Here is a 16,302-nt window from a genome sequence, read left to right as displayed (position 1 = left end):
GCATGCAGTTGATTAAGAATAATCAATATGTTTCTAATCTAGACTCTCTCTGGGTTTGTTCCATAAAATGTGATTTTGAATTTTAGGCTCCAGTTCAATATACATAATAAATAACTGTGTGGAAAACTATATAAATCACTGGTTCCCTTTTTAAAAGAGTTCCCTGTTCTTTCAAACTGCGGCAGGGAAGAACATGAAATGAATGTGAACCTTAAAGCTCCTTGGTGTCAAGCCATTTTCTTTCAGAGAGAAATGTCTTCTGCCATCAAAAGGCACTTGACTTAATGTGACATGGCATCTGATTACCTCTTAAGCTCCTGAAGAGCTCATTGGTGATGTTGGGTGGCAGTAAAGAGGCCAGTTTTGTGGGTGACAGAAGCGGGTGGGGTGTGTGTGTGTGGGGGTGGGGGGGGGAAGCAATTGCATGTGCTTTTACTTACTACTGCCTGGGACTCATGGGCAATAATGGCAATGGGTTCAAATCCCATTAGTTTCAATCATTAGTGCGCACACACGGGCTGCAGCATGGACGCGGGTGACTCAAGGGGCAGAACTAGTGCTTTTTTTAACTCTGAGTTGACTTTGGTGTAGTTTTTTTTTTTTTTTTTTCAACTTTTCAAGTCAATGTTCTAGAACTCCGTTGCTTTCAATTACATTCCGAGTCAGTGTTCTAGAACTCCACTGCTTTCAATTACCAGTAGTGGTTGTTACACCAGCATTAGAATGTTCAGTTGAGACCATTCTGATCGCATGTTCGTGATCTTGCACCTTAAAGTGTTAAAGGCACCTGTGGCCCTTCACCCAGTCCACTCTAGTGACAGTCCAGCTTTGTCCGGGACTCGCAAAGGCTTAAATCTCATCATCGTAAATCCAACGGAATCCTAAGTGTGTGTCTTTCCGTCCTCAAATTTTCACTTCTGTACATTTTCGGGAAGATCAGCAAGCCTGAAAAAAAAAACCCTTTTAACTCACCTATGTCTTATGAGAATGAACAATTAATCAATGCTGCAGCTATGCGTGTTTTGGGACATGATTTGATTTTTGTTTTTTCCTCATCAATCCTGTGACTATCTGTTTGGATCACACCTGATCACTACAGAAAATTGACTGACATTATGGGCTACTGTCATAATTGGGATTTAGGCTTTGTGCTTCTGGATATGTCCAGGAATTATTTAATCTCATCCCATGAGATTAATAATCTTTTTTGAGTAAAACCAGGCCGAGCTGGCACACCAATACAAAGTTACAAGAGTTTTAGGGGGGATAAGCATATTAAAATATAGGGAATGCAAGAGCAGACATACAGTACAATAATAGATCCATCTTAGAAAAACAAGTACGCTGTTCAGTTGGTCATCGATCGTGGCTTTGATCTCCCCTGAAGAAACAAGACTGTTAAGGTGGAGAGTTTTCTGAAGGTTATTCCATGGCCAGGGCACAAAATAGGAGAAGGATGTTTCACCCAACTCTCAGCACACCCTGGGTGACCTGGTAGAGCATCCAGCTGTGGATCGAGACTGATGCTAGAGGGCAAAAGGAGACTAGACCGATATTAGGAGAGCTTACCCAAATGGCTTTAATATTAAATGTCATTCTTCTGAAGGCATCCTAGCATAGACTTCTGTATCTGTTCTCCACTGCATGGCAACTTCTCTTCGCTCAAATACATCCATAAATTTTGTAGACAAGGGCACCTGCCAAGCATAATAATTCATCATAAATCACCATTAAAGTAATAAAAAAATGTGAACTGCATGAAAATAAGGTTTGGAAAAATGTTTGAATATAAAATGAATCCTTAAAAAAATCTTGGTTTTGAATCACTGAGCTGTGTTGAATACCCTTCATACTCAATGAGTAAATCCAACTCAGGGTCTCATCATTTACGCAGGATCATTATATGCAGCCTATCATTTGTAGATAGTGCCACCTAGTGGAAAAAGCAAGTTTTCAAAAGAAGACTTAAGAGAAAAATGAAATTAATTGAATGTCAGTTCAACAGGCGTTAAATTGGGATTAAGTCTGTCACTGGATAAAACACTTAAGAGATTCAAAGCTCATATTGATATATGCATGTGAAACAACAAATAAATAAAAAAAAGTGTCTTGGAATTAAAATGTAGTTAGACAGTTAGGGCCTGATTTACAAAGACCTTTAGCATGTGCGAAACCAATAACGCAACTAATGACTGGTGCAAAACAAATGCCATGACCAATCATGGGTCATGTTATTGGTTTTGCATGTGCTAAAGGTCTTAGTAAATCAGGCCTTTAATGCCACTGCATGAAGCACGCCCTCTTTTGGACAATGTATGAAATGCACCCAGTCAGCACTCCAGCCAGAAAAAAAAAAAAATTTTTCACAAAAGTGGATGAAAGATACGTTCAGCATAATCTGAATGAGCAGTCCATTGGTCACTGAACCTGCAATTCCCATTATATACTGACTGTATGATCAATTATTAAACAGGCAATTCAGTGAACAGCAATCTCGAGGATGCAGGCCCAAATGCGTTAAAGAGGCAGACATTTACAAACATTAAACGCACAGCTTTACCTTTCCTTGAATATAGACCGCTCAGGCAAAGCATGTTTCACAAAGAATTTAAAATCAATAAATTATGGAGATGTGAAAAGGTCAGTACTCAAGCAGCATCTGTCTAAACTGAACGGATTAAAACTGGAACTGAATCCGGGACACACAACCAGGCCCCAGAGAAGCACAAATGAATCAGTAAATGTAATTAAGTGTTTAATGATTGCGTGAAATATATCTTTAAACATAACTTAACATCCTTTGTTGTAATGCAAATTATAATTAATTGTTTGCCAATTGCAACAAATACCATAGTCAACCTAGAGGTTGAGGTACAAGAGCCTAAATACAAAATCATTACCATGAATTGTTGCATTTTTTTGTGTTCACTGAGCATCCCTCACCCAAAATAAATATATTTGACAACAAATATATATTTTCTTACAGCAAATTTCAAGCTTTTTCCACAAAGTGACCAGAGACCAGTCTTGCAGCAAAATGAATGTGGCATCATCACTTGATCCCTGTCGATGCTGGGCTTATGACAGGACGGGGATCATATCTACATCTCCAGTGGTGGAGATTTAGATATCCAGTGTGGATGAATGAAGGCCTCCATGCTTCAGCACAGGATGTAGAGACGGACCTGAAATCCACAAACCACTTAAAATTACAAGATTTGAAGACTGACATAAGTGTTTTGTAGAAACAGGTAGCCATGGGGGGATAGAAATAAAAACATTTTTAAAAACATTGACTGTTCATAATCCAACATGTCCAGCACACCCAAGCACAGCTGACACATTAGCAGCAAAGCGTAATTCCTGATTGACCTTAATTTACCAGATGTGGCTGCAGCAGCAGCTGCAATCTGTAGGCTAACGGACTCAGTATTAACATCACTGCACCAATCATCACAGGAGCTGGTGGCAAAATGAGAAGAAGTCCTTGTCTCGTGTGGGCGTCTTTGAGGGGGAGAAAAAAAGAACATTTTTTCCCCACATAAAATGGTAAACAAAAGCACAGCCTCAAATTCATCCTGATGGAATTTTTTTTAAATCTTTCCGCTTTGACACTATCTTGACATACTGGATGAATACTACATCCTGAATTCTATTATGACAGCTATAGTATGAAAGTAATCTTCCATTCTCTACCCCATGCACAGGACTTGTGTGTAGGACTTCACCGCAACTTCCCCTTCAAGACATCACTCCACAGCACTCCGTAACCTGCAACGGTTATTGCTCACTGCGTTTTGAAAGGACAAGTGTAAAAAAACCACAGGCCACACTTAACTGAAATGTATGACTCAAAACAGAAATTCGAGTTGCGTTTAATATACAGGCAGCGAACAAAGGAAAGAAATGGAAACATAATTACACACGCAGCTTAATACACAACACTTTTTGAAAACCACCCCCCGAACCCTCATTTTTTTGTCGACTCCACACATTTGCAATTTCAAGTCTTGGTTTTCAACTGGCTGAACACACACAAATACACGTGTACATGGCTCGTCTCAGCTTACTGACATTACAATATGCAAGGTGATGGAACTTTGGAACATAATGCATATCTCTGTGACAAGACAAACTATTACCTTTAGTATTGGTCTACCCTGACTAAAACACAATGATATCTGTACTCCATAGCATTAATGTGGGCAACATTACTATCTGGCCAGGCAATAAAGATTTCAAGATGCTTTCAAGATTCATGTTCATTCATTTACGTTCCCACTGCATGGGATTAGTGACAGATTAGTGTCTTTGCCAACAGTTTCCACGTTGTTTCATTGATGTCCCTGTTTGGAGACTTTCTCCTCAACCAAAAACTCATTTACATTACATTTCATCACAGGGACTTCAAATGGAAAATATATATATATATATATATATATATATATATATATCAGGACTTTTAAAAACATTTTAATGACAAAATGTCCCTAGAGCACCAATTTCCTAAATTACATTGAAGCATGTCATATCCTTGTACTTGTTTTCTCTTCTTTTTTTTTAAAACCACTTAAATAAAAAGCTTTTGGCAACGTTTTAGGTAACAGAACAAAACAAAGGGTCCACACAGTAAAAGCTGCAAATGGTTCTGTTTTTAATTTCCCCAAAAAGGAAACCTAGTCATTTCATCACAGGGTTTGAAATATCAGCCGACTTCAAATTGGACCATCATGCCACTTTAAGTCTCTGGGCAAATCCCCGACGACAGCCTTTAAAATCCAAATTAAAAGGCTATAACCCACTGTCTGGCTCTACTCATAGTTCTTCAAGCTTAATGTGAATCAGCCATTGAATACAACACCACGCCAGCCAACAAACAACTTTGGATGCGTGAGTGTGTGTACAGTATGTATGTGCTTGTACGTACAGTATGTAGACATGTATCGTGCTGGAACAAATCCAAAATACAAAACCCAACACAGAGGTGTGCCAAACGAGTGTACTTTGCTTGTAGGCCCCACAAGCTCCTTTGCACGGGCCCCAAACTAATAGACAGCAGCCACAACACAACACTACAGAGACCTTGGAAAGCAAGGTGGGCGGGTAGTGGGGAGACAGAGAGAGCGTATATCGCCAATCCGCACCCACTGTCCTCACAGGACACTTCCTGCCCCGGTGGTCCAGGGGGGAAGAGGAAGGCCACACAGGAGTGTTACCATGACAACCGGGCGGAAGCGAGGCTGGAGTAAGTAAGTAAATAAATAAATAAATAAGAGGGGTCAGGACGCAGGAGGGTGCCTCAGGGGATGCCGTCCTTGCGCTGGCAGCACTGCGAGGGTGGGACGTTCCAGTCGTAGATGTAGGAGAGGCGGAGCTTCACCTCCTCCTTGCACAGCCGGCCCTCCCTCTGCAGCGTCTGGTGCTTCTCCAGCATGTCCTCCAGGCTCTGCTTGTGCGTCACCAGGTAGCGGTTGTTGCAGCCGCGCGACTTGTACTCGGTGTCGAAGCGCGGGTCGTGCACGCGCCGCACGTCCACGGGCGCCAGCCAGGCGCCCAGCGACACGTCCTCGCTCTGCCACGCCTTCAGGTAGCCCACGTTCAGGCGCACGTAGTGCACCAGGTCGGCCGACAGGACGTAGCCCCCGCCCAGGGCGTAGGGCAGGTAGTAGTCGCAGAGGGCCCAGGTGCTCTCCTTCCACTTCCCGGCCGTCTTCACCCGCCCGCGGCCGGAGAAGAAGCCCCAGTAGAGGCGGGCGGGCTCCCGCGCGCGCAGCTCCTCCTTGATGAGGTCCAGCCGGGCGAAGGTGTCGTCGTCGGCCTTCAGGACGAACTTGAAGCGCACGTTCTGGTCCAGCCAGCCGTACATGTGCAGCAGCTTGAGCGTCAGGTTCTCGTAGGAGTCGCGCAGCTCGGGCAGCAGGAGGAGGTCGCGGTGGCGCACCTGCTCCGTGCCCAGGTTCTGCAGGTCGTCGGGCGGCAGGCCCGCCGTGCCCACCACGAACAGGCCGAGGACGTCCGGGTCGCGCGCCGACAGCCAGGTGCTGCGGATGATGCTGCGGCGCTCCGTGTACTTGGGCCCCGTGGTGATCAGCACCACCAGGAAGGCGGACAGCTCCTTGGGCTGGGACGCCCGGCGCTCCGCGTGCGGGTCCGAGCGGGGGGCGGAGCCGGGCGACTCCGCCGGCCTCAGGGTCTCCGAGGTGCACTTGGCCAGGAAGAGGAGGACCACGGCGAAGACGAACAGCCCCCCGATGCCCAGGGCCGTCTTGTGGCGACAAAGCAGCCGGACCAGGTTCATGGCGTCAGACCTCCTGGAGAAAAGACATTGTTTTGCAAGGCGCTCGGCTGGAATAATACAATCCGACTGATGGACGTACCTGAAGTGACAGTCCAGACGCTGGAATAATTTAGATTAATTCAGTCTGACTGCAATCTAATGTGTGCTTGTCACAATTACGTAATATGAATTGCGTAATGTTTAATAACACTTTAAGCTACTCGTGAGGAAAACATGCCTTTCGTTCGAAAATTACATTTGAAATCTGAAGGCCGGTGAAAAAAATAACATGAGTTTTTATTTTAACAAATTGCCACCTGGCCACAAGATTCAATTTTAGTCGGCCTACTTGCCTGATTGAAAAGCAAACCAAAAAGAGGGTAAACGTAATGTGCAATGAATGCAGCAGCAAGCGCATAAAAGGTGTTTTAAATAAGTTTTTTGCTTTAAAACAATACACTTAATAATAAACTAAATTACATGGAGTGTGAGTCTTCCTTGTGAAAAGGTTAGATACATCACAGGGCTGTAAATATTCAACTATTCCTTATTCTAAAAAAATAATTTAAGTGGATTTGGTATTCTGGGATTCTGGTTTTGCAAATGGCCACGATTACAGATTATAAAACGCCATCATCGCTCATATAACAATATTAAAAACGAATCCTTGGATAAAGCGCAGATACAAATAACAGAAACACACTTTTCCCACGCAAATACTTTTGGATTGATTCGTAAAAGATAAATTCGACTTGCTGACAGCGGCCTTTCGGAGACTCGGATCATATATTTGACCCTTAAATGTGGCATTCACACTGACCACTTGAGATACGTTTAAGTGGTTAACTGTTCGACAAGTTTATACAAATATTTATGTAAATTAATGTCGCCAGGATGAAAGACATGTTCATGACTAACGTTAGACTAACGTATCACAACTGTGATAACATTTGTACTAGCGAAAACTTCTACTTGGTCAAATCAATGACAGTAGCTACCCAGTTACATTTGGCCCAAATGATAACTAGACACCAAACAAAACAACGTTAGCTAAAGAACCGAAAGTTGTAAAAAATGATCCATTTGACTAACAGAGCCTAAATGACCAAATCATTTGGCATTACCATTTGCTTGGTTGCCATCTAACGATAGCGCTACTACCGAAATTGCTAACGCTAGTTGAATTCAATATTTGATTTTATTTCTGTGGTCTGAGTTAGTCTAGTAAATTATTATAAATCCAGGAACAAAAGTTAGCAAAGATTAGGAAAAAACTGGAGACGACGTCGATAGATGTTAGCTGTCTTGCTATTCATGGCAATGCAGCAAACTGACCGCCAGGTTTTCAACACCACTCCGGCTAGCCAGTTGGCTAGCTAGATAGCGAGCATTGTTAATATTACGGAAGTGCTAAAGTTAATCATTAATAATAGTTACATAGTTAATTAAACGATAAGCCCCATTTGCCCGTATATCTTGTACGGTAGAACCAGGCAACACATCATGCAACTTGCAGGCTAGCAGTATATCATTTTTAAAAAAACCTTTAACCGAACAAAACACATTAGTCTAACGTCAGCAAGCTAGTAACTAACTGTGTCTGACGTGTCAATGAAATACAACTATTCGTTGCTTAATTTGGTGAACGATAACATTAATCTTACCCAGTCTCCAGTCATCACTTCCAGATTGCGTGTCTGAGATAATTTTGCCACCAATTCATTGCACATCGCAAAATGTGTCCGGACACATTAAGTTAGCCAGCTAGCCTCCTTATCGCTGACTGAGTGAGTGGTACAGTGGATATACAGCTGGTTAGCTAACTAGCAGGTCACACAGGATCTTTTAGCTCCATGGCAAAAGCAATGCTAGCTAGCTAGCTTTACAGCTATAATCAGTGCTCAGTTTAACCTGTATTGATTATGTTCAAACATGAAGCAATGACGGGGAGTCCTTGCAAGGGGCGTCACATAGCGGGCGCCACCTAATGGATGGAAGAATTAGCTTCATGATGTTGAGTGAATTTGTATGTACTTTGAACATTTATATTATTTTTTATTTTGTATAGATTTCCCATAACTAAACGCACATAACAATGCTGTCTTTAAAGGTTTAAACGGTTACCATATTTTAATCACGTTGGAAATGTTTGGGAAGAAGTGGAAAAAAATGCAAGTCAATATGAATTTCCATGTATTTTGACAAAGATTATATTCGAGAGTCAATTAAACACGTTGTTGTCAACATGCATAGACGTTCCAATGTTCGACGTTACTAGCGAATGAAGGTGTGGATTGGGACTACAGGTATAGTTCTGCGATGGGGATGTAGCCGAAATCGGTCCCTACCGGGCCGCTGAATGCAGACCCTAACTTATCCATTTTATATAACGCTCTGTCCGATTTTTTCAAAGCAGTGACGTATGCTGTGGCGGAGGAGGGGGTTAAACAGGATGAATGTTTACCTTAGAATAACTGACGTTAGCACTGTCTGATTATCACATACCTTGTATACGAGGTTTAAATGGAAAAGAGAAGAAAGTGACCGCGTAAGTGTCCATCATTCTAGGAAAGGCCACGTGTCCAGGAAATAATCTGACGACCTGAAGCATGTGAGAGTTCAGCCGAATGAATGCTGTTGACAGCTGGTTACCTCTCTACATTTTAGGATTCGTGGCAAGCAATCCAGATAGTTGGCTACTTTCCTACATAGGAATTTATTGCAGATAGGTGTGGGCCTCGCACTGAGCGTTATAATAGCAGGTATGTCAACAGTTAACTAGCACTGTAATGTTACACATAGCTATATTTGTCAGTTAGCTCGTTTACTCGTCAGACATCCATTGGCTAGCTTGGCTGTGATGTGGAGAGTCACTAACAGGACTCCGTCTCGTAGCCTAGCTGACGTTAATTTTAATCGATCTAATTACAGATGTATAATGTAAGGAAACATTATTGCAGCGCTCCGGCATTTTAGGCTTGCTAATACTTTTGACAGCTTGATTTCTAGCCAGCGAGATGTTTGGATCCCAGAACCTTAACAGTTAGCTTGCTGTTTCGCGACAGTAACCAGCGACAATAATTGCTCAGTATTTGCATGAAACGTTTAAGTTAGCCTGTTAGATAGTGATGTGGTTAGGGACCATAATTAATAAATGGATAATACTGACCTGAAAGCACCTGCGCCACATTGTACAAATGCATATATAGACAACTACCGAACTGTTCTGGCGAAGTTGTTTAATACTTGAAGTTGGCAGCATTTTCCCTAATTAAACGTTCTGCACAAATGTATCTTGGTTAATTCTAGCTAAATTAAATCAACATTAAGATATGGACATTTTTTGAAGTGGGAGGGGGTCTTTGCTATGTGTGAGGTTTCTGCAGGGTACTTCCCTGGTTTGTATGCACACTGCATGGGTCATCCAAGCCGTTGTGCGCACTATTTTGTCAGATGAATCCCTGCAAAGACCCATGAATTTCAATTACGTTTTTGGTTTAAAATAAAAATACATTGGCATTTATTTACTTATTTATGTATTTATTTATGTATTTATTACAGTGTTCTCGTTTGTACAAGACAACAAATACTGGAAGCCATGACTCTGAGGAAGTTCAGGAGCAGGTGGCCAAACTTCATCTCCCTGGTCCTAGTAGCCCTCTTTCTCGCAACGGACGTCGAGGCCCGCCCAGCCAACATGTCAGCCAACCGGGACAAGAAGCTGAACAGCAAAGAGGAAAATGAAATCCTTCCGCCAGACCACCTGAATGGCGTGAAGCTGGAGATGGACGGCCACCTCAACAAGGACTTCCACCAGGAAGTGTTCCTGGGGAAAGATATGGAAGAGTTTGAGGAGGATTCGGAGCCCAGGAAGAACAGGAAGAAACTGATAGAGATTTTCAGCAAGTATGGAACTCTCATTTGCGTTCTTTTTGTTTTGACGCTGTACTCTGAAGAAGATCAGAATCTCACTGCTTTAATTTCCTCTTCATTTGTGATTTATCTTCCTCCTTGTATCTAAATATACTGTAAGTTCTGTAAGAATGACCAAGACAATGTTTGATTTCTCTTATAAGGAAGGCTTGAGGGTGGCAGTCTGCTTGTGTGTTTTTTGTGGCAGCAGGAGTTGTCATGAATTTGTCCCGTCCCTCTGTAGGGTGGACACCAATGAGGACAGGAGCATCAGTGCCAAAGAGATGCAGCGCTGGATCATGCAGAAGACAGAGGAGCACTTCCAGCAAGCGGTCAAAGAGAACAAAGTTAGCTTCCATGCCGTTGACCCAGACGGTGATGGTAAGGAGAAGTCAGCAAAATGAGTTGGTTGAGTCACCAGTTAATGTTAATTCAGTGTCAAGTAAGGAACATGCCTATTACGTCAAAATTGCAATACAATACATATTCACCATAAATGTGTAGTCTCCCTTGTATTGCATGTTTGAAAAGGAACCGGTTTCACAATGGAAATCTCTATTTCCTCAAAACAAATTTTTTCCCCTGCCCCCATGCTTTATATGCACTGTTGTAATATTTCTCTCAGTTTCTCTAAGCCTGATTATCTTGTACCTTAAGTGAATCACGTCAACTTTTTAAAATTTTTTCCATGTACCACGTAACAGATATTCAGCTCTGGAAATTCTTCTGTTCTGTGTACGTCATTTGGAAAAATGTTGCTGACAAGTTTCTGATTTGCCTTTCGTTTGTGTAGGTCATGTGACCTGGGATGAATATCGGGTGAAGTTCTTGGCCAGCAAAGGGTTTGACGAGAAGGAGGTGGCCGAGAAGATCAAGAGAAACGAGGATCTGAAAGTGGATGAGGAGAGTGAGTGGTTCCCTTTTTGAGTGAATGCGCAGTCGACACCTTTATCGTGACAGTGAGCTTCATTGCCTCCATTAATTTGCATTAGTTTCATCACTGCTGAAAATCCAGTTTTAAAATCAACATGATTGCACAGTTAATTTTCTTTCAGACAGTCACACTGTCTTTTACAGTATTCACTTGGATATTTGATGCCAAAGCAGTATTCATAGGTGCCCTGCATAGCCAGGACCCCAGGGAGGATTTGGGGTTGCTTCTTCACAGGTACATTGGTTTGTACAGTATGGCTGGGAACTACATGGAGTGTAAACCTCAGGCTTTACCACAACAGGATACGATTTAAATTCTTGAGGCAACGGTTCGCTATGTAGCAATATCACTAATTCTGCTATGATACGATACAAAATGATCCGATGTAGGGAGAAACAAACAGTATATATGATCCAGCTAAAGCACTCCTGTTACAGTGTACACATGCAACCAAAATGAGAAGTGACAAACTTATTGACATCACGTTCAACGGAAGAAAAAATGGTACCAGTGCGAGTGATGATGAGGTCAAGATGATGATGAAACTTAAACAGTGATGTTGTAAGTGTTGCTAGAGAGCCAACCGCCGTAAGATTATGGACATTTTGCTACGATTCATAACGAAGCAGATCCGATTGGTTGCCCTTTGAACCAACACATGGGTCTGGATTGATGTATCAATACAACCACTAACCACTACGCTACATTCCAGTACTAAATTTCACTGCAACCCATCTGCCGTGTGTCCAGTCCACTTACACTGTATGATTATGAGCGGACTGTATGTGTGTTGGCGGTGCTCAGCTCAGGAAGTGCTGGAGAGCCTGAAGGACCGCTGGTTCCAGGCGGACAGCCCCCCGGCGGACCAGGTGCTGAACGAGGAGGAGTTCCTGTCCTTCCTGCACCCGGAGCACAGCCGCGGCATGCTCAAGTACATGGTGAAGGAGATCGTCCGCGATCTGGGTACGCCTCGCTTCTGCCACTCCTGCCTGTGCGGTCCCAGTGACCAATCAACCAGACCTGGGTCTAATACGTGTTTGTTTTGGATTCAAATACTGTTCTACGCTCTGCTGATCTTGTCTGGTGTACTGGAACCAACGGAATACTCTCAAAAAGTGCAACACCCCTGGCCTTCTGGTCATATTGGCAGGCTCTGTTACACCAGGCAAGATCAATAGAGCACAGAAAAGTATTTTAATCCCAAACAAGTACATATTTGACCCAGGTGAGAAAAAAAAAAAAAGAAACTGAAAGCACATGTAGCGCGAAGAACGAAAAGCCACATGTTTGGCCAGATGATTCATTCATATTCTTAAGGGGGGTCAATTTGGTTCGGAAATGAACACTAAATTGGTACATAACCTGCACTATATTTTACTTTATAAAGTGTTATTTGTGACAACTAGCAATACTAGATTTACAGTATTACTGTTGGTTCTCTTGTGGTGCTGATAGATCAAGACGGAAACAAGAAGTTGACCCTGTCCGAGTTCATCTCCCTGCCGATGGGCACGGCTGAGAACCAGGAAGCGCAGGACATCGACGATGACTGGGTACGGGAACGGAAGAAGGAGTTTGAGGAGGTCATCGACGCCAACCACGACAGCATCGTCACCATGGAAGAGCTGGAGGTAGGCATGTGTCCAGCTCCATGTATTCCTGAAGGCCAATGAGAAGCCATGAGTGTGATCATGTGATTGCTTTTTTTAAAAAAAATCTTTGGTGCACTATAAAACCACACCGTGCAAAGGAATCTGCTCAAGTTTTTAAATAAATAATATAAATAGAATAGAATAAATAACGAGTGGTATCTTCACAGGATTTGAAAGACACATCCTATTTATTCTTGCTATTTGTAAAGAAAAACTTGAGCAGATTCCTTTGCACGGTGTGGTTTATAGTGCACCAGAGATTTTAAAAAAAAAAAGCAATCACATGATCACGCTCATGGCTTCTCATTGGCCCTTCAGGAATACATGGACCCCATGAATGAGCACAACGCCCTGAACGAGGCCAAGCAGATGATCGCCGTGGCCGACGAGAACCAGAACCACACGCTGGAGCTGGAGGAGATTCTCCGGTACAGCGAGTACTTCACCGGCAGCAAGCTGATGGACTACGCCCGCAACGTGCACGAGGAGTTCTGAAGCGGCCTCTGCGCCCCGCGAACTGAACACAGGGTAGTCGCCCCTTCTCCTAACCGAAGGACTCTTCCGTTTTCAAAGCCACCCGGGTTTCCATTCTCTCCGCCGGCTGGGTCCTTGTGGTTTATCTTGTCGTCTTTCGCTTTGATGCAAGGAGGAGTGGATTTCGGTCTTCGTCCTTGCTCCTTTTGTGTTTTCATAATCTGCGCTAACGGCCCAGTGCATCACCCTCCCAGTAGTCACGTGTGAAGATTTACGTGGGTTCATCCGTGATAAATGGTATCTCTTGCTTCGAGACATGGCCTTGATCGTTTCCCGTTTCTGCGCACGATAGTCATGATTGTACTGCACACGCTTTTGACAGTAAGAGTAATTAAGGAGGTTGTTATGTTGTATTGACCTCACGATCACTGACTTCGGCATATTTCTGAGACCTGCAGTGTTCTATCTTGGGACCTAATTGTGTGTTGACATCATGTGGAGAAGAATATATTTGTCTTGGTTGTCTAGAAGGCAAAGGTCTGAGGTCACTTGAAGTCCATGCCACCTTGGAACATTGTTTGTGCTCATTTTTTTTAGTTCGCTAACCCTTTAGTTGGTCAAAAGTTTTTTTTAAAAATGATCACATTTAATGAACCTGGTATGAAATGAAAATACATTATGACATATGTTTAGAAAGTGGCTTCATGGTGAAAGCACAAGATTGTTGGATGTGCCATCTACATTTCAAAATGCTGCTGTGTAATTCTGCTGGCATTCGTCCTTCCCCAAATGAGTACGGATGCTTATTTATGATTGTAAATATGTGTAGATATTGCTAACAGTGCTCCTTTCCAATTGTCAAAAAGGTATGAAAATATGTGGCGCTGCTGAAGTGTCTTCAGATGTATTATCAATTACATGTTTTTAATTTAATCATTATTTTCTGATGCTGGTCTCAGCCGCATTGGTGTTCTTCAGCACAATTTTTCCCAGAGTCCATTTCTTTCACCGTATTCACTCGTGTCAACTGGACGAGTTCTGGAAGCAACCGTCCCCTGGATGCCTTTGAGCCGCGGTGAGGGTCTCTGGATCAGAAAAAGATGAAAACCGCTGGCCTAATATATTCCACATCCTACTTATAAATTAGCCACCATGTAGTCCACTAACATACCTAATTTTATACATAGTACCATCCTCTTAATGTTTAATGGAAGACATTTCTTTGAGTAAAGCGCAATTAGGTCCAGACCAACTAGTATTGAATTGATTTAAACTTCTACTGTGATTTTTGCAATTTTGGGCCTCACTTAATTGCACACGAGCTCTTTTCCATTCTTATCAGTGAACAGATTTTAGCCCGTCACATGCAAGACATTTGTGGCATAGCTGTCATCAGTCCTTATCTTTTGGGAGACAAGTAATCCTTTCCTGTGTGCAAATCTGAATGACGGTCAAGCTGTGTGAACAATTGAACAATTAAAATGATACCCACAAACCCACTCACCAGAATTTTTCATAATGCCCACAGCACCTGAAAAAACTCCTTACTTTTTAAAGATTGGGCGCAGCGGTGCAGGTGATTAACAGTCCCAGTCTTTAACAGATTTATTCATACCACTGTGACTGCTCTAAAGAGAAGATAAGAAATGTAAATAATGATTTCAGATAAATATATTTGCACAAATCAAAGAGGTTTTGTTTGGCTCTCTTGAAATTTGGTGCTGGAATATTACTGATATTGTCTGTCTGTATAATTCCGATTCTGTATATTTTGAATTAGTGTTTTTGATTGCTCAGCTGCCTCATCATCCACTTGTTTGTTCTTTACATATTGAATAATGTATAATCATTAACCAAAGTTCATGGTCGAAATTAGTAGGCTGATGCCAAGAAAATGGAGGACCGGCAAAATGCATTTTAGGTTACCTTAATTTCATTGTTCCTCTCCTGTGGATATAAATAAATAATCAAGCCAAACAAATGTAGTTTTTATTTAATTATTTTTTTCTTTTGGTCAGACTGAAATGGCTTATGATCTTATCCCACCCTGAGAGCTGCAATCTAAATGTCAGCTTGGCTTGGCTTTTCTTGTAACTCTGACTAGCAGATTGACAGTTAAACTGAATCCAAATGATACTAATTGGACTTTCCTGCTTTTTTTGAGGTGGTAGAAGCATTGCTTTGTTAGTTTGATTAAACTTAAGACACCATCATGTCTAAGGTATTGTTTGAAGTCCAGGTGCATTGGTCATCTCTGTATTTTAATTTGCTCTGAAACCTTACTGATTCGAGTGACATTTGGATTTATAATACACAATTTTTGCTTTTTGGTTACACAGCCACCATATTAATATTAATGGCTTAATTTGATTTTAATTGGATTTTAAGCTTATTGCTAATACTATCTATTTTATTCAGTAATGTGTTTCCCTTCAGAATTATAACGTAACAAATGTCACTATGAGCAAGAACTGTGGATAGGAAGCATTGTAATTTTATTTAAAAATAAAATTTAAAAGAAACAAATGAATGCTTGTCGTGTTTAAAACATTGATTTAGTCTCTTAAAATGTATATGCCCGTATTACCTGATAAGTTCATGTTCTTCACAAATGAATAAATCAGACTGCTTATTGTAAAATAATGGTGTTGAAAAGCAGACAAAGTGAATTTTCAGTGAGGATGGTTGTGATACCATACCATTTATTTTTGGGGGAAGATGACAGTGAGTGTGGTAGTTTGGGTGGGGTAGGCAGGTCAGGCAAACCTAACATGCCCTGTACATGCAATAACTTTTCAGTTCCCCCAAACTGCAATAGCTAGGATGAAACCAAATCACAATGCAGTACTTTCACTCATCCATCATTCAATTGGTCAGTGTATTTAAGATAAGATTAAGATTTAAGATGCTTTATTGAGCCCCGTGGGGTAATTGGTCATCAGCATGTAACCAATCGTAGTTACTTAGGAACCAGGGCCGGCCCTAGGATTTTGGTGGCCCTAAGCAACTCTGTCCGAGTTGGGGGGGGGGGGGGGGGGGGGGTCGCTTGGTAA

General features: G+C 42.2%; 2 protein-coding genes across 4 annotated transcripts; one reads left to right on the top strand and one right to left on the bottom strand.

Moving 5' to 3' along the window:
• Positions 1-3,838: 3,838 nt before the first annotated feature.
• Positions 3,839-8,241, bottom strand: b3galt6 (UDP-Gal:betaGal beta 1,3-galactosyltransferase polypeptide 6). Its single transcript, XM_035386868.1, has 2 exons — positions 7,942-8,241; positions 3,839-6,311 (listed from the first exon to the last, which is right to left on the bottom strand). Exon 2 carries the CDS (start codon positions 6,296-6,298, stop codon positions 5,300-5,302), a length of 999 nt encoding a protein of 332 aa, XP_035242759.1. The 5' UTR covers positions 6,299-6,311; positions 7,942-8,241; the 3' UTR covers positions 3,839-5,299.
• Positions 8,242-8,674: 433 nt separating this feature from the next.
• Positions 8,675-15,775, top strand: LOC118211764 (45 kDa calcium-binding protein-like). Of its 3 annotated transcripts, none has more exons than XM_035389193.1 (7): positions 8,675-8,825; positions 9,839-10,183; positions 10,434-10,570; positions 10,983-11,096; positions 11,928-12,086; positions 12,579-12,754; positions 13,094-15,775. In XM_035389193.1, the coding sequence occupies exons 2-7, from the start codon at positions 9,876-9,878 to the stop codon at positions 13,268-13,270; spliced, it is 1,071 nt and encodes a 356-aa protein (XP_035245084.1). In that variant the 5' UTR covers positions 8,675-8,825; positions 9,839-9,875; the 3' UTR covers positions 13,271-15,775. The 3 variants fall into 3 exon arrangements, with proteins under 3 accessions (XP_035245084.1, XP_035245086.1, XP_035245083.1); XM_035389195.1 differs by having other exon boundaries at positions 8,722-8,888; XM_035389192.1 differs by lacking the exon at positions 8,675-8,825 and adding an exon at positions 8,895-9,039.
• Positions 15,776-16,302: the final 527 nt, after the last annotated feature.

Source organism: Anguilla anguilla, chromosome 13 (assembly GCF_013347855.1).
Source record: "Anguilla anguilla isolate fAngAng1 chromosome 13, fAngAng1.pri, whole genome shotgun sequence".
Lineage (NCBI taxonomy): Eukaryota > Metazoa > Chordata > Actinopteri > Anguilliformes > Anguillidae > Anguilla > Anguilla anguilla.
Note: the sequence above shows the minus strand (reverse complement) of the source record. Positions and strands in the feature narration are given on the sequence as shown.